This window comes from Anarhichas minor, unplaced genomic scaffold, assembly GCF_050575085.1.
Source record: "Anarhichas minor isolate MPS153535 unplaced genomic scaffold, ASM5057508v1 ptg000007l, whole genome shotgun sequence".
NCBI classification, from domain to species: domain Eukaryota; kingdom Metazoa; phylum Chordata; class Actinopteri; order Perciformes; family Anarhichadidae; genus Anarhichas; species Anarhichas minor.
The window spans coordinates 21,124,365-21,148,136 of NW_027466453.1; the positions used below are offsets into that span (position 1 = coordinate 21,124,365).

The 23,772-nt window shown below is 40.2% G+C and overlaps 1 protein-coding gene across 1 annotated transcript; it reads right to left on the minus strand.

Moving 5' to 3' along the window:
* Positions 1-957: 957 nt before the first annotated feature.
* On the minus strand, positions 958-22,669 carry LOC142945169 (uncharacterized). Its single transcript, XM_076086582.1, has 22 exons — positions 21,770-22,669; positions 20,565-20,642; positions 20,408-20,473; positions 19,896-20,047; positions 19,730-19,814; positions 18,798-18,975; positions 17,061-17,202; positions 14,217-14,334; positions 8,629-8,727; positions 7,691-7,747; positions 7,539-7,607; positions 7,361-7,450; positions 7,170-7,279; positions 6,187-6,697; positions 5,984-6,076; positions 3,713-5,890; positions 2,942-3,089; positions 2,564-2,681; positions 2,306-2,465; positions 2,008-2,109; positions 1,641-1,727; positions 958-1,508 (listed from the first exon to the last, which is right to left on the minus strand). Exons 1-22 carry the CDS (start codon positions 21,893-21,895, stop codon positions 1,368-1,370), a joined length of 4,908 nt encoding a protein of 1,635 aa, XP_075942697.1. The 5' UTR covers positions 21,896-22,669; the 3' UTR covers positions 958-1,367.
* Between the last annotated feature and the right edge of the window lie 1,103 nt (positions 22,670-23,772).

Here is a 23,772-nt window from a genome sequence, read left to right on the forward strand (position 1 = left end):
GTAGGCTTTTTGTTAGTAAATTGCCATCATTATGAAATATATTATTTTTTAAGAAGTGTCTTCTTTTCTTGGGTTGTACTGAAGCTGTATTATGTTCTTTTGTTTAAAAGAATACATTTAAAAAGTTTAAAAGATAAATTCTTGTACAGGAAGTGACAGTTCTGCTCTGACTATTTTTTATTACACAACACGTTCAATGTGAGTCAATGTCAGTGGTGGAGAAGTATTTATACGACATAAAAATACTCCATTACATATGTTTAGATGTTTTTATGTAAAATCTTGACCTGAAAAGTAACTAAAGCTGTCAAGTAAATACAGTGCAGGCTGGAGGATGAAATGGAATTACTCTAGGGAAGTACAAGTACCTCAAAGTTGTACTTAAGTACAGTACTCGGGTTAAAGCAGTCACTTTCCACCACTGACAAATGTTAACGCAAAATAAAATACATTTTATCTATAAAGGTAATTTTTACTAGCAGTACTCCACATTACAGTTTGTACAATAGATCTTAAGAAGTTTATATTTATTGTTGAATCTGATTCATTTTAGTCTATTTCTTTCACTATATTCTGTCCGACTGTTAGAAGAAGAATGTCAATAAGGTCTTTTATTTTTGAAATAATCACTCGCAGCCACAAGAGCTGAACTTTATTTTTCAGGAGGACTTGACACTCTTCTTCTTCTTCCTCCAGAAAGAATGTTGAATACTGTGAATGGGAGCCTGAATATAACAATATAATATGAACCGACTTTGATTTAAATCTTTCATTTATAAACTTCGTCTCATTAACAAAATAAAATACAATGTGTCAGTGTTGGTTAAATCTGCCAATTTGGTTTAATTAATAGAAAACATTTATGTTTTTAATACTGCAGTTTACAAATATAAATTACAAGTAAATTTACCTGCAAGATTTTTGTTTAATTTAAATTATTTAATTGATAAAAAAGAAAACACTTGACCAGTTTAATGACGACACTTACAGCAGAGGTTAGAGAGCGAGACATACATGTCAGATTGAAGTGTTACAATAACACAATGACTGTACAGATACAATATATACATAACACACAACATTAGGACCATTTTTGGGAAACACATGTTAAAAATAAATTGTAAATGACAAACTCAGGGTCAAAACGGTTAATAACTGATCTAAACATTCACAGACAATATAAACAACTTTAAAACCAAACATAGAAAAGGAGTGTGAAATGAGATTGTGTTTCTGGATTCATTAAATAAGACTCACGGTCAGACTTCTTTGTTTTAAATATCGTTCTTGTGGGTAAAGCTACAGGAGAAGTTCTCCGTGTTACAGTGAAGACGAATGTGTTGTTGCTGTTGTATAATCGGTTGTTTTCAGGCTGACGTCTGGTCCAGAGCGTGATGAGCCAGCCTCAGGTTCTCTCTCAGCTCGTCCATCTCTCTCTCTGCTTTGGCTCTGGTGATGCTCAGCTCCGTGTACACGTCTTTGCACTTCTTTGAGGCGTTCCTCTTGTCCTGAAAGATGACAGATACCATATATATATACAGTATATATATACATATATACACACACCACGGTCACTTCTTCTCTTTTTGGTTCACAGATGTTATTTATGACTCCAGCAGCTGTCCGTGTGTGATTCTCACCCTCTGTGCCGACTGCAGGTCGTCCCTCAGAGACGTGATCTCCTGCTTCAGACACTGAACCTCAGACTCCTTCACTCGGAGGGTGATCTGAGACAAAATCAAACAATCAGCTTCACATCTTTAGAAAAATAAATGATGTAAAGAATCAAAGTAAAAAATTCAACTAAAATACAGCAAAGAGTAAAAATATAAAGTATGTAAGAAGTGATACTGACACCAGTGCCTGATGGAAAAGTAATATTAAGCACGATATTAAGAGAGATAATGTCAATGATATTGAACAAGTAGTAGAAAGTCTTATTGCACACAGATTACTGAGAGTGATATTGCACATGCTGTGGTTATTATTGACATATTATTGACGTACCTCCATCTCGTACACGTCCATCCCCTGACTGAGCGGCAGGGCGTCCTGCTTGGCCAGAGAACAGAGTCGGGTGATCTCTGCTGCGAGGTGACCGCTCAGCTCCTGGACGACAGAAACAAAACCACAATGAGGCCTCTTACTTAATGACAATAATAATCTGAAATATACCGTAATAACATATAATTCTCTCTTTAATCGAGGCACTGGGAGTAGTTTTACACCCTGGGTGTCTGCAGGTGGTAACTGTGTAGGAGAACATGTCTGTGATGTATTAAAGGAGGCGTATCGGAGCTCTCGCCTGGTTTCTGGTCCTCAGGTCCTGGTTCTCCTGCTGGCACTGACACAAGGCCTTCCTCTCAGCATCCACAGCCTGGACCAGATGTCCGTTCTCCAGACACTTCAGAGAGAACTGCTGGGACAAAACCTCCAGCTCCCGCTGGTACGACGCCAGCTCCTCACTTCACAAACACAGAGACATTCGATATGAAGATCAACGTTCCATAAGAACACGTTAAACCCCACGAGACGCCCAAATGATGAGGTTTAGAAGACGCACCTGTGCTGTCTGTATACGTCCTCCAGGTGAGTGTTTCCTGTGCTGTTCTGGGACTGACATCTCTTCTGCACCTCCTTCTCCAGCTCCAGCCGCTGAGCGTTCTTGATGGCTTCGATGGCTGAAACAAGATTTTATGATTATTAAAGATTCATATGTTGAATATCAGAAGCAGCTTGACACATGAACACATTCTGTAAAGTTTGATAATGATGATAATAAACATGTCAAACTCTTTACAAATGTTATTTTTACCATCGAAATACATTCATATTAAATCTTTTCAAGAAATCAATTGTTTTACCTTTAAATATTTAATAATGTTAAGAACACGAGAGTTTTCAAAATAAAAGTGAGGAGTGATGAGAGTGCCTTGCTCACCGGTTGCAGTAGCAGCGCTCTCCTCCTCCAGCAGTCCGTCTCTCTCCACCAGGAGGCGCTCCACTTCCTGTTGGTGTTGATGCTGCAGTTCCTCCACCACCTTCAGGTGCGACGCCTCCATGGAGGCGAAGCCGCGCTCACACGTCGCCTGGAGACGTTCACACGACTCACAAACTCAATACATAAACTTCAGCATGTTACACATAAAACATGTTAATCTGTCAGATATCTATCACAGCCGCCACTCAGGAAAGTGTAAACACACAATATGTCATTTTCTCTCAATGAAAACAATAAAATGAAAGAGTTTGGTGATGTCATGAAGTATTAATTTGAAGAACTCAAATATCCAAAAATCAAACTATGTTAAATGAGTTAAAAGACGTTTTAAGTTTAGGACCCTCGTACGGCGATATAAATTTAATATCTCATAATTAATTCGACTATTGGAAGCAAAATGTAATGATTGATTCTCCATATAAAGATATAAATATATAGTAATATGAAATTACATAAACTGTGATAGAGAACGTTATTGAACTCTTTTATCTTTATGTTTCAGGCCGTCATTGGTTTCCATCACTTTTCTCTGTGGTATTAAAGTTAACTCACTGACGCTGCACGTATTGATTATTTTCTATGATGTGTAAACTGGGTGGAGCTCCCCTTTAATAAAATAAGTGAGTCCGGTCTGAAGAAGATCAAATGATCCTTGAATAAGTTCAAACTTTAATCTGAGGTCATAACGTTTATGTTAACCGCTCCTCTTACCTTCAGCTTTTCCATCTCCGTCTCGTGTTGCGTCTGAACAGAACTCATTTTCCCATCAAGCTCTTCTTTCACCTCCTCCGCCATGACAGCCAGCTGCTCCTCCAGCTCCTCCACTCTCCTCCTCAGCACTGAAACTTGCTCCGTCTCTACATCCAAAGGATCCGTTTCCTTGTGCGTCGCTTCACTTTCCTCTGTGTTTCCTTCTGCCGTCTCCTGGATCTCCAGCTGACCTTCCAGGCTCTCGGCCTCTTCCTCCCCAGTTTCACCTGTAACACTTCCATCTACGACCTGTAACTTAACATCTGTGTCCTGTGGGTAACCTTCTTCTGTCTGACAACAGCTGTTCATCGTATCGCCCAAAGACGACGACGACTGCTGCTGTGCTTCTAAGTCTGACATTCTTGCTCTCAGCTCCCTGTTTTCTTCCATCAAGGCAACACAGTTGCTGCAGACGAGAGAAGAAGTGAGTTCCTGTTTGGTTTCTTCTAGTCGCCTCTCGTACTTTGACTGAAGTCTGCTTAAATGACAGCAGTGCAACGCCTCCGTTGCTGCAGAGTGAATGAAACCAGACCAGGGGTGCTGGTCGGAGAGCCGGTCGGCCGCCAGCTGCAGTTTGTCGTGGGCCGAGGTGCCGACCGAGGAGGCGAGGTGGTTCAGCAAAGAGATCTTCACCTGTGTGGCGCTTCTGAAATACTCCATCTCATATAGCTGGTTGTTGAAATCAACCATCCTGCTTTCATCCATCTGGTTGGTTTCTGTCTCACTTGCAGTATTCCAAATAATGTCCAGTTGTTTCACACCGTTGTCGGTGCACGTCTCAGAGAGCAGGCGATGCCCTAACAGCAGCATTTGTTTCTCCACCATCATACGTTCCGTCACCTCACTAAGAAGCTCTTCCACAGGTTCCTCCTCACGAAGCTCAGACGGATTCACCTTCAGTTTGTCGAGCAGAAAACCCCAAAACTCTTCCTCCCACCTCAGCTGACTCTCCACTGTGGCCGTCGTCTCTTCCTCCGTTCTCAAACCAACATCAAACTTGTTCATCACCTCCAGTAACTTCTCCAAAGCTTTCAACCTCATGACCATCCCGTCTATCACTTGCCGGATCCTTTCTTCACCAGAAGCACATCCGTTGCTCTCTCCATCTTTCAGCTTCTCCTTCTCCAACTCTTGATTCAGCCTCCTGACGTCGGCCTCGGCATCCGCGGCTGTTTCATTGCATCGTTTCTCAGCTTCCCTCAGCTCTGTGTTCTGCGTGCGGAGCTCCCTGCAGGTGAGCTCTGATTGGTCGAGCTTCCTCTCCAGCTCCGTCAGCTTGGCCTCGGTGGCCTCGAAACACCGGAGCAGGTATCCTTTATTCTCCTGTCCTGTTTCTTCTGTTTCTTTCGGGACGTTCAGCTGCAGCAGCGCCTCCATCTCCCTCAGATTCTCCTCCAGGGAGGCGATCACGGTTTGGGCCTCCAGGAGCTGCCGGTCTCTGGAGCTCAGCTCGCTCTCCAGATCTTCCAGCCTGGTTTGTCCCAGCTGTTCCACTTCAGGGAGGTGATGGGGTTCGGTGTACCTGCTGCTGAGCTCTGCTTTCAGTCTCTCTATCTCACGGTCGGCCTCCGTCAGCTGGTTCAGCATCTCCTGGTTGCGTTGGTTGAGAGCCTCGTTCTGGCTGGTGAGCAGCTCCACCTCTTGGGAGAGCCTCCTCACCGTCGCCTGGTCTGGAGGTGAATGTAGCTCCACACAGCAGCCGAGCGAGTCGTCGTCTCCCTCTGAAGGCGTCTCCAGAATTAATGAACTAAATTCACCGTTATGTATTTGTGTTTCCGAGCTGGGAACTTGCTCACGGTCGCCTCTGTCCAGCTGATTCTGGTGGTTGACTGTTTGTCCGTCGCTCTGAGAGAATAAGAGTTGTTTCTCTGATGTAGGTGATAATAATAAAGGTGTGTCTTCTGTCTCAGAAAGCAAATCACCCAGTTCCTGGAAGTTGCCCTCCGCGTCGTGCAGCCAGATGCTGGGCGTCTCAGGCGTTAGTGAAGGCGACTCGAAGCTGAGCTGCTCCTGCATGTTGATGAGGTTCTCTCTGGTTTCTTTGCACACATCCTTCAGGGTCTGCGTGCTGCCGTTCAACGGCTTCTCATTTGTGTCCGATGGGCAAAAATCTGCTTCGGGAGTCAGAGGAGGGTCCAGCTGAGAAAGACAACAGAGAAACGGAGACATAAAGAAGCATAAGCGACCACACGGGTATCAAACACTGAGAAGAAAGCGAGTAGCTGAGCGAACCTGCAGCGTATGAAATCCCGCTGTACTCAGCTGAGCCTCCAGATCCAGTCTGTGACGCTCCGACTCGACCAGCTGAGCCTTCAGATCCTCCACCTTCAACAGAAAACCAGTTTGTATAAAAAGCTTCTCACATTTCTGTAGCTACAGTATAATTATCTGTTATCTATATTGTTATGAGTTGAAGCCAGACGCGAGGAACTCACCCCCTTCCTGTAGCCGTCCAGCAGCTTCTCGGCCTCCACAGAGTCTTTGTCGTCGGTGATCAGCGGGACGTTTCTCTCCAGTCTGAACACCGTCTTCTCCACCAGCTTCCAGCACTCTTCGATCTCTTCTTCCACTTTCTGCTGAGATTTGGGACTGAGCGCTCTGACGCCGCCGTCTGCTGCTGTACCTCCGATCACCTCCCAACCCAGAGGGAAGCCCAGCATGCTCTCGTACCTCCTCCTCCTCTCCTCCCTCCTCTTCCTCCTCTCCAGCTCCCCGAACTCCAGCGAGCACAGAGCTCTGGTCCTCTGAGGATCCAGAGTGCGTTTGCTCTGCGGCCTGAACTCGGCCCAGTCGAAGGTTTTGTAGCGTCCCTCTCGCCGTCTCTCCATCACGGTCCTGTGTTTGGGGTGAGGGTCTCTCTCTGTGGAGACGTCAGCGGAGTCCTGAGTCACATCTGGTTTGGGGAGAGCTTCAGGGGGGCTGCAGGAGACGTGGTGGCTGGGTAAACTGCAGAAAACACGGAGGTATGTTTAGATGGAGAACAGGAAAACATGGAAATGTCGAGAAATTCATTTTTATAAGTAACTGTTAAAAATGTGAGGATTTTCTACTTTTCACTGTCTTATATCAGAGTAAATTAAACATCTTTGGGTTTTGGACTACTGGTCGGACAAAACAAGTTATTTCAAGACGTTTACTTTTAATACTTTAAGTAAATGTATCTGATAATACTTGAGTACTTCTATTTAAGTAAGAATCTGAATAAAGTATTTCTACATTGATGTGTTGGTACTTTCATATAAGATCTTAGAACTTCTTCCCTGATTGGTTTCAAAATACGCAGATTTCTTTTTCTATTTATAATAAAAACGATTAAATGTCTTTAGGTTTAATTAAACTGATATCGAAGGCTGGCTACATTATGACTGCTTTAGGATGTTACATGTCATTACAACACTAAAAGAGTGTTTAAATGTACCTGGCCACATCCGGGGCTCCAGCTGGACGAACGCTCTTCATCAGAGCCTGGATCCAGTTCCTCCGTATCCCTGAAGTCATCGCTGACAACGTGAAGACGCCCTTTGGGGTCTAAAACAAACATTTTACTAACTTTAATGTTGATGCAGAGGAAACATATTTGCATGTTTAGAGTAGGAACTGTTTTCTTACATAGATCTGAAAGCCATAGTTCCTCTGCACCTGGTACTCAGACACACTATAACACTTCGTCAGGTCGATTTCTCCTTCCAGATCTGAAGCCTGAAAAAAGAGAGAAAAAGACGTTTGAGAATTATAAATTAAACACTTCTTATTTGTTTTCTATATAAAATAACTAATATTAAAATACCTCCTCAGCTACGGAGTCCTTGTAGCACCTCAGACTGTCCATCGACAGCACAAACCAATATTTCTTCCACTAGAACCGAAACACAAACAAGATGTTTACAAATCATTCAAATCAAGAACTTAAGTTTAGTTTCGGACACTTCAAATGTTTACCTGCTCATTTTCATCCAATTTCACCATCCAGCCTTTTTTGAAGTTTAATAAATCTGGCTGTAAAGAAAACACAAAGTTAACACGTTTACTGTTAACAACAATAATCAGACTTGTGTGTCAGTGCAGCAGCTCAAAGGTTTGGTTAATTTGTGTTACTTTGTATTTAAGTGGTTCATTGTGAAACCAAACTTAACTTTGTTTATTGAGAAATAAATGTAATATAAGTGATGCAAGGTTACGTTTATAACGAGGAATGTACCTTTAATGTTTGTAATTGTAGTTCATATTCATATTTTAACTTCAAGTTTTAAGTTTTAAATATGTAAAACTTTTTATCTTTTCATGTTTGCAAGCAGTGAAGAAAAGTACTTTACTCAAGCACAAGTTTAAGGTACTTATACTTAAGTATTCTTTGCTCTCTTATACTTCTACATCACCTCAGTACTTTTTACAAAACTTAATATTTCTCACAGTTACTATTTTCACTATTCCTACAAATCAAACAATCGATCGATTAATGGAGAAAATAATCAGCAGATTAATTAATAAGGAAAATAATCGTTCATCAGTAATAATAATCTAATGATAGAATATATAATAATAGAACAGACACAGTTTTATGATTTTAACTACATGTTAATACTTTTATTTGTGTTTTCTTGTTTTCACAGTGTGGTATTATTACTTCCACTGAAGTAAAAGGATGTGAATACTTCCTCCACCACAGATTTGGTCTCTTCTCTGAACTATTGGACGTGTAATGAGCTGCACGGCCTCTAGGTGTCGCTGTCAGGGCAGCCATGTTTTATATCTGAGACGTAGTTTAAAGAGGTTACGTCTCACCGCTCCCCTCCTTTGATGCAGCCACAAATAATTAGTTTGAAGTTTGTTGAAGAACGAATCACGAGTGAAAAACCTGGTTCTGTTTGGTGTCTCACCGTCATGGCGGTGTCAGACGTCCTGCGGTCCAGAGACTTGGCTCTTCTCTGGAGCGGGGGAGCGCTGAGCTGGGCTATGTCTCCACACGACTGGAGCTTCTGTGGGAGGCAAAAACAAAAATAAATCAAATGATAACAACTCCAAAGTTTGTTTTTTATCTGAAGACGTGAGGTGTTTTCTGAATCAGTGTGTGTGTGTGTAGGTGTGTGTGTGTGTGTGTGTGTGTGTGTGTGTGTGTGTGTGTGTGTGTGCGGCCTGCATTCCATCAAGCAGAGTAACCGATAGTCTGGATCCTTGGCAGAGACGTCAGCTGTAAGGATTAGGCCCGGCTGCAGAGCACCGCGGGGAGCCCAACAGGCTTTTCTACACTGCCTGTTAAACTCTTACTCACATCGACACCCGGCTGCTCACGGATGACTGCATTCGGCTGAGTGGAATGCATGAAAAGGTTGTTTATCTGAAACTTTGAGGCTTTTTGTGTTGAAAATGATGCTACAAGTCGAGATCCCCGCGTGCTTCTTCATGTTTCATGCTGCACGTATCTCTTTCAAGTCTGAATTACAGCATTAAATAAAACAACGGTACGTTTTTGTTTCTTTTGTTTACTTGAAAAGATCCATTCTTCCCTCTTATATACTTGATTCAACAGGGGAAAAGTGACCACTTTGAACATGACAGAACATTCCTTGTGTTTTTCTTTTCCTGGCATTTAAATTGAAAACCATCCAACACACGGAGGAACACGGCGCTCCGGGCTGCACTGATCTCTTTCTTCTTCTTCTTCTTCTCAAACAATCGCTGACCGCTGCAGACAGAGCCTGTCCTCTGTTTGGTGAAGAAGCCTCTCAAAGCCGGAGGGGGAGGCTGTCTTGTGAATCTGGGCTCTGAGGCCTGAATGAACTCCGGACCGGCTCTTTTGACCTTCTCCTGGCTACCAAAACAAATGCTCCCAAAGACACATAAATCCTCACATGGGATAAAATGTGCTGCCGAGTGTATTTAAAGGGCAAATCCTCTGGAATGAGCTCCTCTGTTTAATGAAAGATTAACAGCTGCCTCAGTGGTGACCATCTGGGTCAAAATAAATGTACCGTCTTCTACGTCAAAAAGAGAAAAGTAAACCTCTCACTGTTTCATAAAAGAGTCACGTCTGGTTTATTTCGTTTAATTTCTTTCAAACACTTAATAAACATCAAGCACGTGAAGAAAACAGACGCGTTAAGACTAAACTGCATATTTAAAGACATAAGATGGAGAATAAAATATGAAATCAAAGCCCAGGAGAACTTTCGGCTTCATGTTTTAGGTCAGCGGTGTGAGCTCTGACTCCTCTAACATCGCTGATCCTCCACAACTGGTATCACAAACATGTTTTAATACCTCGCACGGCAGCTGGATTCTCACAATATCACGAGATCACATGAGCATTGTGGGTAAATCCGTCTAGTCAGGCTTCTGGGAACGTGTTTGTGTACAAACCACAGAGTCCGGTGAGAGGTCACTGGAAGCTACTGGGATGGTTCAGGTGTGTGAGATACGAGACACAGAGAGGAGACTGACTGTTCAAAACAAAAATGGCGTCTCCTGAAGAGGTTAGCGTCGATGCTGCATTAGCATCAGTTATATCAGAGCTGGAGAGTATTTCAAAGAACGATGGAAAATATGCTTTCACTCTTCTCCCAGCTGGCTTTGATAAGAGTTTGATTGACAGGCGGTTCAACCAATCACACGCCTAGTATTTCTTTAAAGCGCCGGCCCTTTTCCAGACAGTTTCCAACAATGACTTCTTAGATGGTTCTGTGAGACAAACCATCTGGTGCGTCACGTTAAATGTTTCATGAAGCAAGATTACCAGTTAAACCAGACTTGTTTAAGTAAGTCAGGCAGATTTTCTGGAAATTCTGTTTCATAAAGGAGGTTTAAAAAAGTCTTTCCGTCAGAGGTTGACACTTAATTGCATGATTGAAATCTGAAGTCATATCTTTTTCAATCTAAAAGTCAACATATTGTTTGTTTTTAAAATGGCTGCATTTAAAATAAAGCTGACAAACAGCTTTGACTTGATGCTGCAGCCTCATTGTGAGAAACATTTGTTCTCTCTTTAAATGTCACCACATCAAATTAAAGAACCATAAACCAAGAAATCTATTTATTTACACTTTATTTGCACCATATGGATGCTGTAATGTCACTTATCAAAAGCAAGTAACAGTTCAACTAAGAGAGAACTTATCAGGAAAAAAGGTCATTATTTACTTAATTTTACTTATTCAAGTTGTTTCATAGTAATCTTATGCATCTTTGATTTTCAGCACTAATTATATAAAGAAAGTTCACATAATAAATAACAGCTGACTTGAGTTCATCTCTACTTCTGAGAGTCGGAGATCTCTGCTGACACACGACTGTTAGTTCGTTCACGGAGTGATTTTGTTCTCCAAATTAAACTGAGTTAAGCCCAAAGATAGCGATTAACCCACTAATCAAGGTTCAAGCTCCAGCTGTATTTTCATTATACAATACAGGATTACACAATGAAATGCAGCTGCACCGACTCCATATTACACACAGAACATCTATAAACAGAAGAAATAAAAGGAAAACTAAACTGTAAAAAGATATATATTTACGTATATAAGTACATATAAATATGTGAAATATCTTCATCTGTAACTGACCTTGCTTTGCAGTAAATGCTCCTTTTGTAAATGTTTCTTTATTAACTTTTATGTAATTATTGTTTTTTAATTACTTATTTAGGTCCTGTGTCAGGAAATGTCCTGTTTTGTGACAAAATGACAAATTTAATTTAAAAAGAACTATGTGCAATATTAATGTAATATGTAAGTTATGGTGCAGAAAGACGCTAAGAAGAAGTGGGAATGAGATCAAAGGTCTTGCTTCTTATACACAGTTTCCTGAAGATAAGCCTGACTTACTGAAGTAAACCTGGTTTAACTGGTAATCTTTATACTTCATGTTTGTGTGTTTGTTAACACTGTCGCACACAGACAGACACTCGTTAACGTCTCCTCGCCTCCTTAATCACTAGGGTCTAGCCCGACAGCACACAGTGACTATCATTCACAAACAGATGTGCACTTGGAGAAGGAGGCACGACTCTGTGCGAGTTCATCAGGTTCAGTAAATACAGACCGTCATGTGAGTTATTTCGTTGAGAGTTCCCAACATTACACTGAGTCTTGTTTAATATCTGAGGAATCCGGGGAAAAAGTCTGAGAGGAACGCCGTCCCCCAGATTACAAAACACACAAAGCAGGCGTGCTGAACAGCTTCGGGGCATCAAAACCAGTTCTGTTCGCAAACAAAATGCAGCTCTGAGTGAATCACCGCCTCTCTCCCACCTGCTGACACATGCAGCCCCTCTCACACACACACACACACACACACACTCGGAGGAAACACACAAGCCTTGACACGGCAGGATCGACTCGTCCACGCGTCTCGTGCCAACTCTCGTCACCTTCTTCTTTTCAACGTGAGACGAGTTGTTACAAAAGCAGACGACTTGACGTTTAACACGTGTCGGTCGACGACTGACGCAAACACAGATCCACTTCGTCCAGCCGAGTCTTTGATCAGGTCAGAGCTCTCGTCGTTAAAGTGACGATGTTCTCTGAGTAACACCTGGTTGTTGTGTGAATCATGTTCAAACCGGTCCAGCTCACAGCTCAGCCCAGTGCAGGCTGAGTAAAGCTGGGAACAGAACAGGGACTGACTGGTCTTGATCATGACAAACCGAAGTTGAGATTAATCAGCAATTCCGTTTTATGGCAAATGGAAGCAAACGACCACAGTCAGGAAATGGATTTTTTAATCGTTTGCTGATGTGGCCCTAAAAATGGTATTATTCATGTTCCTGCGATATGCTACGAACACACTATTTACTACCGTAATAATAGTCACTTCTAAAGGGATATTTACGCTTCTCTCACCTGGTTGAAATAATAAATTGACGTAAGGTACACCTCAAACATAATGACCTCATCCACTCTAACTCTTCGACCTGCAAACAGACTGCATGACGTTCATTGGTGTTTTTCACAGCGATGACAAAAATGTATGTAACGTGCAGAAACCTGCAGAAATTATACAATCGTGTAGCTTTGGTGATTTGAAAGTATTCATTGTATGTTGTTGGACAAAACACGCCTCCTCGGTGACTAACCTTGAAGGTATTTTGGGAGGAGACCCTGTGACGGACCCAGAACACGTTGGAGGGATTACATATTGACGCCGTCCAATCAAAAACATGTGTGTCCAAATTTGGTGATTTTTAATCCAAAAGGAGGAGAAGGAGATCTTTTATGGGTCTCTAAGTGAAACCACTACATTATTTTTTTATGCTGTAAACAAAATCACAAAAGGTGTTTTTGGACCAAACTGTTGTGGCGACTTCCCTCGAGAACTACAAACCTTTAAGGCTTTTTTGTCTGTTTTCATTCGCAGCCTCAATAGAAACACTGAAGTGATGTAAGACGACCTGAGACGCTCCCACACATCTCCAGCTCGGAGAACAGCTACTTCGCTACGTTCCACAAACTCTCTTAGCTTTTTTAGAAATACGGAACATAAAGAATATATTAACAACTCTGTTACACGCCACAATCACGGAAACGCCATTAAAGTGCCATCATGAAAGGACATTATGCAATTTCAGTTCAAATCAGCTATCGCTCTTTGGCCCCGTGGGTTAGCCGTTGTGCGACTGGGTTAGCCGTTGTGTGACTGGGTTGGCTTTTGTGCTACTGGGTTTGCCATTGTGCTAAAATTACTGGGTTAGCCTTTGTGCTACGGGGGTAGCCGTTGTGCTACGGGGGTAGCCGTTGTGCGACCGGGTTAGCCGTTGTGCGACCGGGTTAGCCGTTGTAGGACCGGGTTAGCCGTTGTGCGACCGGGTTAGCCGTTGTGCGACCGGGTTAGCCGTTGTGGGACCGGGTTAGCCGTTGTGCGACTGGGTTAGCCGTTGTGGGACTGGGTTAGTCATTGTGCTAACATTACTGGGTTAGCTCGCTGAGCAGCGGTTCCCACTTGCTCTTTGTCTCAGTGGGTCTGTGCTTACGAATGAGTTAACTTCTGGACTTCACTATTTTATTTGTGTTTTCTTCCATTTTTTTGAGTTGTCTGTTTACACGGCTAAAGGGTTTTTAAAAACGTTGATTGCTGGTGCTGCACTGGCTCATGTGTTGGACCGATTACCATCATGACATTATTACTGAACGAAGGTCCGTGTCTTCTGTGTCCTCTAACATCCTCTAACATCACTAAGTATGAAACCACGAGGCCACAGTCATCACCCACCACTCCACTGCTACATCTATTAATTATGCTGACAGGGAGGGTTCGAGCAGGATTTGAGGTTGTAGTGAGTCTTTAAGCTAAATTTAAAATCATTTTGGATTATATGAAAAATATACATGAAAACAACCGTGACAACTTCCTACTTGACCTCAGGATCCATGAGGAAGAACTGGGCGACTCCCAGTAACTTAGAGAAAGGGGATAGTTTGACCTGTGTACTGTCGAAGGTATACTGTAGTACTAAACGTGTACTTGGTGTGGTTACCTCTCGCTTGCTGGTGCGAGCTTCACTCCTGCCCATCCTGGAAACAGCTGTTCCTTCTTCCTGCTCTTTGTCGGTGGCCTCTGATCCCAGAAGCCTCTCTGTGTGACATGTGCCATTGCTGGAAAACATGAACAGCTAATGAGTGAAAAACTGTATGTGTGGCTTCTTTGACCTTGCTAACACAGAAGTGGGTTCTGACATAATTTCCCCTCACTTGAACACTGAGGATGACAGCTTAATAACTCCTAACAGCACCTGTGCAGAAGAAAAGAGCCCCAAAGACACCAGATCTCCCACTGTTATTATTGCTATTAAGAGACTAAATAAGAGCCGACATCCTTCCACTGGTGTCAGAGGTGTTTTGTGTAGAAGTAGAGAAGGAATTACATTGACCGAATACGCCAAAGAAACCTGATAGAATGTATACACAACTGTCAAGGTAAGAAAAGCACTGCTGTCATTTAAAAGTTGGGTTTAGTATCAATCAATGTGTGCTGTTGGGAAGTTGATCTCAAGGACGACAGTAACATTTACATTCTTCAGATTTAAAGGGTTTTGTTTTGATTTGTTTGCTTTGAGTTGGTATTTTCAGATTAGTTGAGTTTGTTTTGATTTCAGTAAATCTAAAATTACCATTTAGGTTATTTTTACACTACTAGTCTGACAAAATAAATGATTTTTAAGATATGAATTTGTGCACTGATAACTTATTGATTGGTATTTGTCAGTAATCAGTAGATACTAATAGTGAATAGTAATCACTAAATACTAATAGTGAAAACAAGAGAGCAAAATGATAACGTCAGCATGTCAACATGCTAACAATGACAATGCTAACACGCTAACAATGCCAACATACTAACAATGACAATGCCAACATGCTAACAATGACAAGGCCAACATGCTAACAATGACAATGCTAACATGCTGATGTTCAGCAGATATAATGTTGTTTATCATCTCTGTGCAGTGTGTTAGCATGCTAACATTAGCTAATTAACAACAAAAACGAGAAAAAAATGTTTTCAAGAATTCGGTCATAAATCAAACACATAGATCAAACACATAGATCACATAGATCAAACACATAGATCAAATGTTGACCTGATGAGGAAGAGACTAAAGTTATTACAAATCATCCTGAGGGGAACATGAATCACTCAACCACATTAAATAGCAACAGTTGTCCCTTAAAACCTCGTTCTTGTTAGCACGTGTTGTGTACTTAACACGGTCTGTAAAAACCTGAAACACCACATGAAGAACTCTGTGTAACTCTTTCAGTACATAATATATATATATATACATACACATATATATATATATATATATATATATATATACATACACATATATATATATATATATATATATATATATATATATATATATATATATATATATATATATATATATATATATATATATATTAATCGCAAAAAATCCATGCGATTAATCGCGATTAAATATTTTAATCGTTGCCCAGCACTAATATATATATCATGTGTATATATATATACATATATATACATATATATGTATATATATATATACACATGATATATATATATATACACATGATATATATATTAGTGCTGGGCAACGATTAAAATATTTAATCGCGATTAATCGCATGGATTTTTTGCGATTAATCGCGATTAATCGCATTGTTATGGCAAAGTTCAATAATGAATTCAAAAGTAGTGTATTGCGCACTTTTATTTTAAAAGTACTGCTATATGAACAAAGGGGCAATAATATTTGGTTCACAAGATGCAGGTAACATGTTTTATACTTAATGTGAATATAATTCATACTTTGTTGGCATCTTATTCTGAAAACCGGATGTTCGTCTGAAGAAACCGGATGTTGTCTCACGTTAATCGTTCCGCTAACTTTCAAAGTCCTTCGCTTGCTCCCGATCTGTGCCGTTTAAATGCGTTTTCCGTGAATTTCAGCATATAGGTGCACTAAAATTACTGACTATAGGATGTTTGCTGGCTTTTATCCCACTGTTCTTGTCATCCTCTTGTTGTTATGTATGTTATGTATTGTCTCTTGTCTTTCAATAAAAAAAAAAAAAAAAAAAAAAAAAAATCATAATAAATAAAAAAATGCGTTAACGCGCGATAAAATAATTGTCGGCGTTAATTAATGAATGCGTTAACGCGAAATGAACGCGTTAACTTGCCCAGCACTAATATATATATATATATATGATTATAACTGTAGTAACTTTTCCTGAGCCTCATGTTTCACGCTCTGCCTCTGGTGGGTCCAGACAGCTTCTTGCTCTGACTCTGAGCTTCCAGCTGAAGTCGACTTCCTCTGACAGCCGGGCAGACAGTCAGTGAAGGTCCTGAGAAACAATGGCTCAGATATCCAATTACACCAGCGTTTTGGAATTTCTGACCTTATTTGGGCCATTAAGTATTTTGTGTTTTTGTTTCCCAAAAAGGCAGCGAGTGAAGAAATGAGATGTGCTCTCCTCACGTGACCAGTTCACATGCTGCTGGGACTCAAACTGGGAGGGATTCTTTAAGCTAAATTTAAAAAAGCAGCAGTCAGATCTCTAATGGAGGGGTAGAGCGTGAGCCTTTGATCTGGTGTTTAGCGGTGTGTGATGGCTGTTCGGCTTTATACTGGGGGGAAGCAGAGAGGCATTGGATGTCCTTTGTGCTAATTGCTTGCACATTTACCCCCTTTTCCTCCGCCAAGGCACTTTCAATGGCTGTTACCAACAGAATACATAACAAAATAAACACCACACGGCCGACAAACACAACATATATAAACGTTATTCATCAAAAATGGCTGGAAATCTACTTCCAATACGTTTCTGACCTTTTGTCCTGGCTCTGGTTTTTGTTGTTTGCTGATGTTTGGATGTTGTTGGACTCAGCCGGCTGGTTTCTACTGGCGGGGTCGGTGTTTCCACTGGTCACCAAATCCAAGGAGACGGGCCTCAGGTAGCTAGATGTGTTGCCTGGATATAGAAAACACCACAAAAGGGTTTCAGACTGTTAAACATACCGAGAGCAGGAACATAGTTTTGTTTAATTCCACACTGACCGGCTTTAAAGAGTCAGCAGCCAACGAGCTGGATGAAATCATTCTTTATTAAATCACACAACACTACGTCAGGGTTCACACGGAGTCCTGTGGCTAAAAACCTCCAGAGATCCCCTCTCAACATTATACTTCATGATAAACTGTATTTCTCTCAGGATTAGGAAATCACCTTAAAGTTAAACGAAGCATCTCAATCTGTTTTTCTGGATAAAATACTAAGAAGTTTGAAGTGTTTTAATATTCATGATTATTGTGCCAGAACCACAAATAATTCATGACTTAACATGACAAGAATAAAACACAACATTCTGAACTAAATGTCATTTTTCTACGTTCAAAGCTTCTATTGAGGTTTTTGAATGTAGCTTTGAATGTGTGTTGTCTTTACTTATGGCGACATCACCGTAAACAAAACCCAAAGAATCCTCGAACAAAATCCTCAATTTTAAGAAAGTAATTCATCAAATTAAATGAGTTACCGTAGTATCTTTTTCGGTGTGAAAATGTATTTTTAAAGAATAAACGCCAACAAATATGGATTAAAGCAGAATATTTTGTTGAATAAAAACATGTTGTGAATGTTGGAAATTATTTTTTTTAAATACATTTTGGTTCTGGAGTTGTTGGGAAATTGGAAACAGTCCTTGGCAGCCACGACTAGAATACAATTCAACAAATAGTGTAACCTGATCTTTATCTGCAACTGTGACGAAAACACCAGAAACACTTAAAAAAAGCTGCGCAGCATATCGATGTAGATTTAGAATTTGAATGTCAACGTGATGAATGAGGCGTCAAAGCTTTTCAGCACAGCCCAACAAGATTTATAAATATTTGACTGTATGAGTCTGTTAATGTTGTCTGTCTAAAAGGATGAACGGTTACATTACACGGTCTGAACGGTTTCATCTTAAAGAATTCAATGATGGTCCAGGAATCCGATGACAGGAGGGAACCCTGACTGAGCATCTTCCACTAGACGGCCTCCCTCATGCACAGCCTCCATCGCTCTAATGAAGCAGCCTATAGTCAGCAGGAGTTAATCCAGACCTTTATTACAGGACCTGTCCAGACCCGGCAATAAGTCTGACGCCAGACGGGTGCTGCAGCACAAAGCTCCACTAAGGAGAGAATACCTGTCCTGTGCTAATTAGGACGTGTTTAAGAGCTCTTTTATGGATCATGTTTGGCTTTTATGATGCCCGAAGCTTAAAAACAGACGTTTGTTTCCTGCACATCTCACAGTGTGTTTCTGTCTGTTCGTCTCTGTTTATGTAACTTCCTGCTTCAGCTCCTCTAGCCTGTTCCCATGATTACAAGTCAGTGCTGGGTCAACATGCCTGGTTAAACGAGGGTTAAATGAAATGTATAAACAACAAAGCTGGAAGTGTGAGAACATCTGCAGGACGTTAGGACAGTGAGAGAGAGGACAGGAAGTGGCTGGGATTGGCTAACGGACATAAAAGCCTGGGTATGTGTGTGTGTGTGTGTGTTTTGCTTCTGCTGCACCTGCAGGGGTCTTGTCCGGGCCCCGGGGATCTGGATCTGGGACATTATACATGAGGGTTTCACCCGGTCCACTGCCCTGCTGAGGGTTTTCCTTCCACTGACCGCAGCCGGACTCTGCAGTGTTCTCAGAGGACGGAAAACTGGGATCGGTTGCAGCCATTTTTGCTGGACTGGGATCCTAATGTTTAAACAAACAAAAATTAATGTGAGATTAATTGTTCCAGTTAAAAGTTACAGCCCCATATCCTCTTGTTCCAGCTCCTTGATTGTGAGGATTTGCTGCTTTATATTTAAGGTTTAGGATTGAAAACAAGCAACTTGATGCTGTGATCTGACATTATTATACTGAACAGTTAATCAATTAAAATTTATCGGCAGATTAATACGCAAAAAAAAGAATCTTTAGTTGTTGTCGTAATTAAATTTACAAATATAAAAGCACAGAAAAGCACAATTCCACACATTTAAACAAAAGCTTGTTGGAAGCAACAGAGAAAAAAGCCAAAATGGAAAAGGGTTCATCCTCTGGAGAACATGAAACTCTGCTCAATAGAGTTTCATATTTCTTGCCTTGCTAACAGCTTTAAGGACGGCAATGGTTGGTCCACCACTCTGGTCCAGACTGAAATATCTCAACGACTTGATGGATAGCAATGTTATTTGGTTCATTCATGGTGCCCAGAGGATGAATCATACTGATTGGTGATCCTCTGCCTTGTACTTTCCCGTTACCAGGAGGTTGACATTGGTGGTTTCTCAACAACAAATGCTTTATATCTATGTTCCCCTCAGCATGAAATGCAAAAACTTTGATGATCCAAGACGAAAGGTTAGCGGGTCGCCAAAAACAACATGATGTATCCTCTGAGGACCATGAATATCTATATTGAATTGTATGGCAATGGCAATTTGATGGACATTTGCTTTGCTACCTGGGTGGCAACAGGTTCCACTTTGCGTTTTTTCTTCTGAGTCTGCCGGTTAGTCCGCAGATAGACGGCGAGCTGTTCGGTCCACCTGGTAAAAGAAAGACATCGGTTACAGAGAAACCTTGTTACATGCTGCTCCTGTAATTTCTCTGCAGTTTTATATACCGACCCATTAATGATCTCTTTATTGTCCCCACGGATGAATATTTCCTGCTCCGGTGTGACGATGCAGAGCGCGTTTCTCTGGCCCGTCTTGGGCTCTGCATCAGCGACGTCTGAGCACAGATTGAGGTTCACCGTGCCCTGTGGCAGAGTGCTCGGCTGGAAGGGGGAATCAGAGCAACTGAATTATTCTGGTGAGCTAGTTACAAGATCTGGCTTACTGAGAGGACTGATCCCCAGATGAGTGACAGTAAAACAGAGAGCAGTTTGTGGTGTTGAGTGTGCAATGAAAGAGATTTGAGGGGATCACAGAGAGAGAGAGAGAGAGAGAGAGAGAGAGAGAGAGAGAGAGAGAGAGAGATGTGTGCATTAGAGGACGAGCTAAGCCCAAATCATCTGCTGTGGTTGTGCACACGACATCTGGCCTAAAGATGCTTGATCCCAACATACTGTAAATGCAGATACAGAGCAGGACTGACTGTACACTGCTACCTTATGTATTTTGTTTTTGCTTCTTACCAGTTCATCCAGGGCGAAGCTGAGGCTGCCGTCTTCATACAGGATGAAGAAGCGCCGCTGCCATTTCTGACGTTGAGACACGACAAACAAAATCACCATTTTTACTTGAGGAAAAAAGTCACGAAAAAGAAATGTGTTTCAGCTCATCGTGTCCTACCCTCGACTTCTGCATCGGGTTGTCAAAGTCTGTCCCCTCAGGAGCCAAACACAGCCAGCCTCCATACAGCGGTTTGGCCTAGAAAGTGGAGGAAAGGGAAGTAATTAGCAAGTATTGTGTACACAGTATGTACTTCAAAACATGTTAACAACAGTCCAAAGATGCTCCACCACAGCTTTGACTTGAGTCACGTCATGTGTAGAGTTTGCAGTTTGAGCAACAGGCGCTGAAATTACAGGGAACTGTGAAAGCAGCGAGGTGGAACGAGAGTAATAACATATTTTAACAATGTGAGGCATGAAGTCTTCTTACATCACCTCCACATGACAGACCTGCAGGAGGAATGTCTTCAAAGGCAGTGAACAGAGTGCAAAGTAAATAAATATATCTTCTGCTGAGATGTTTCAGCAATAACTGAGAGATAGTTTGATATTTAATTAACTGTTTGTCATATAAGTAGTAAAAAGCAAACATTTTATGATTCCACGGTCAAAAATGCTTCTTTTTTTGCTGGTTTTCTCTGATTCATTCAATAATAATTTACCAATTTATAAATTTACAGCAAACATAACAAAAGCTTTAACTTTTATGACACATTTCAGTTTAGATCTTTTGCAACGATGCAGAAGAAAATAACATTTTAGAGTGATGGGGAAAAAAAATCCCTGAAACAGATTTTGGTGACTAAAGTACACTAAATGACTAAAGTACTCTTTAAATGTATTAATTTTCTGAATAAAAGTGAAGTTTAACTTTAACTGAAAACTAGCTAAAATACCGTCATTTGATGACGCAAATAACAGAAAGGAGTGAACAATTACGTCAAACATTAGTGCCTCAAAGTAGTTTTCTGGACTTAAAAATTTGTTAATAGTTTAATTTTCAATTAATGTTAATATTTTTAGTGTAAAATCACTTTATTCTATAAGTTTAACTATCAAACTGCCACAGTAACTATATAAAAAGTAGTGTAAAGTTGATTAAAGATAACTAATGCTGATCACAAGAAGGAGCAGACTAATGACGTCACGTACGTCGAACATGAGTTACCATAAAACATGTCTTCTGGACGTAAACACAAGTCTCACAACTTCTATTCTTCAATGCATAATTATCAGGTAACGTTCCGTTACTCTTTAACTAATGCACTAACCGTCACGTTAAAAATAAAAAAATAAAAATAAAAAGAGTAGTTTTAACGTTACCTGCTCCATGCCATGGTCGGTCAACAGATGCAGCTCGCGGGACTTGAAGCAGTTTTGACATTTACTTTTATTAAATATGTTCGCCTGGAATTTGTTGCACGGACTCGTCGCCTTTTCTCCCGACATGTTTTGCACACGGCGCCGCTCTCCCTCCTCCGGTACTTTGGATGGAGCGGTTGATCCTCAACGAACATCTGTCAAATACTCACAGAGGGAGCTGTTGACTCTCTGTCGTCATGGACACGTCACGTGACAAGGTAACCCCCAAGCAACATCCGGTCATAACCTACAAAATAAAACCAGGAACTGATTTATATAGTTCTTTCTTTAAAAAAAGAATAAAGTATGGATAGCAAGTAACCATTTATATCAACAATATGTTAAAAGAAAGTAAGGTAAGATCCAGCTTGATCCAGAGGGGAAATGCAGAACAGAAATAGTAGAACAATAATAAACATATTTTAAATAAAAAATAGGAATAGAAATAAAAAATTGCCCCAAAGAAACTCAAAATTACAAGGCAATTATATTGTTCTACATACACAAGAAAGAACAGTACTTATATTGCAATTCTGTCTTTAGTGAAATATTATATATGTCTGTATATATAATATTTTAGTTATTGTGGATTTTTTACTTTTTTACTTATTTAATATTATTTACTGTTGTATTACTTATTTATAATACTTGTTTTGATCTTGTTTTTTACTATGTCTCTTGCACTATCCACTATATATATATATATATATATACTCCACTATGCTGCTGTAATCCTGTAAATTTCCCCATGTGGGACAAATAAAGGATTATCTTATCTTATTGTATGTAAAAGTAATACATACACCAGAATCATATATATAAGTAAAGTGTTTGTCTGTATTAATATATGAATATGATGTGGTACATAATATAATAAATATTTGCGTAATGTAGCACGATATAGTACAGTATAATATGGTATGGAATAAAAAATGTAGCATGAGGTGAAAAGTATACAATTATATACAAAATAGTACAGCAATAAATAGAATAATAAAAAATAAAAACTTTGTAAAGCTCTCATGTTACATTCAGCTGTAAATTAAATGTATTGTTTGACAAAGATAATCAGCTCAAAGAAGATTGATTTGAATAATAACAATAACGTGACAATACAATCACCATCAAGTCCATCAAAATGAATACTGAGGTCATGTCTTATTTAGTTTTCTTTAAGGAAGTTTTGCTTTATAACCATTTTGGAGACGTTTGAAACAGTCATCTCTAGATTGGTTTGTATTTACTATTTATTTTGAAAGTACTAACCGGAAGTGAAGGGATTATATTACGTCTAACTTGACATTTGATCTCCACGCCAGAAAATTGTAATTTAACCCATTTGTGCCCAAAGACTACATTCAGTATAAGGAAACATGCCACAACATTGGTTCTGATTGGTCTAAATTCTTAAAATGTGATATGTATATACTTAAGGAACATATCTAACAGTACAACTTTTTATTTTTTAGGTAGTTTTTTTTTCATTATTTCCAGTACACAGATGCAAGAGGCTACTACAGATACTGTGTATTCCACATAAATAAAAGTTGGACAGAACTACTGTAAATCATGCAGCAGGTGAAAACATTCACTTGAGGACAAATTCTCCATTAGTTTCAATGGATTGTAATACACTTTCAGGAAGTATGTATTTTTGCTTCTATTCAACTAGTTTTTTTGTTAGATAATTCTCAAATACATATTGAAATGGAGAATGGCTTCTCATGACTTAAAATAGTTCTGTGCAACTTTTATTCATATGGAAAATATATAAGAGCTTCTCGCATATGTGTACTGAAAATATGTATATTTTTAAAAAACTACATTTTTACTGCTTATTTTAGGGCATATTCTTCAGGATAAAAATCATCAGTCCCATGTGCTTAAATACTTAATATAGTATGATTCTCACTTTCTCAGCCACAGTTTCACCAATTTTAAAAATATCTTCTAATTTGTGCTTA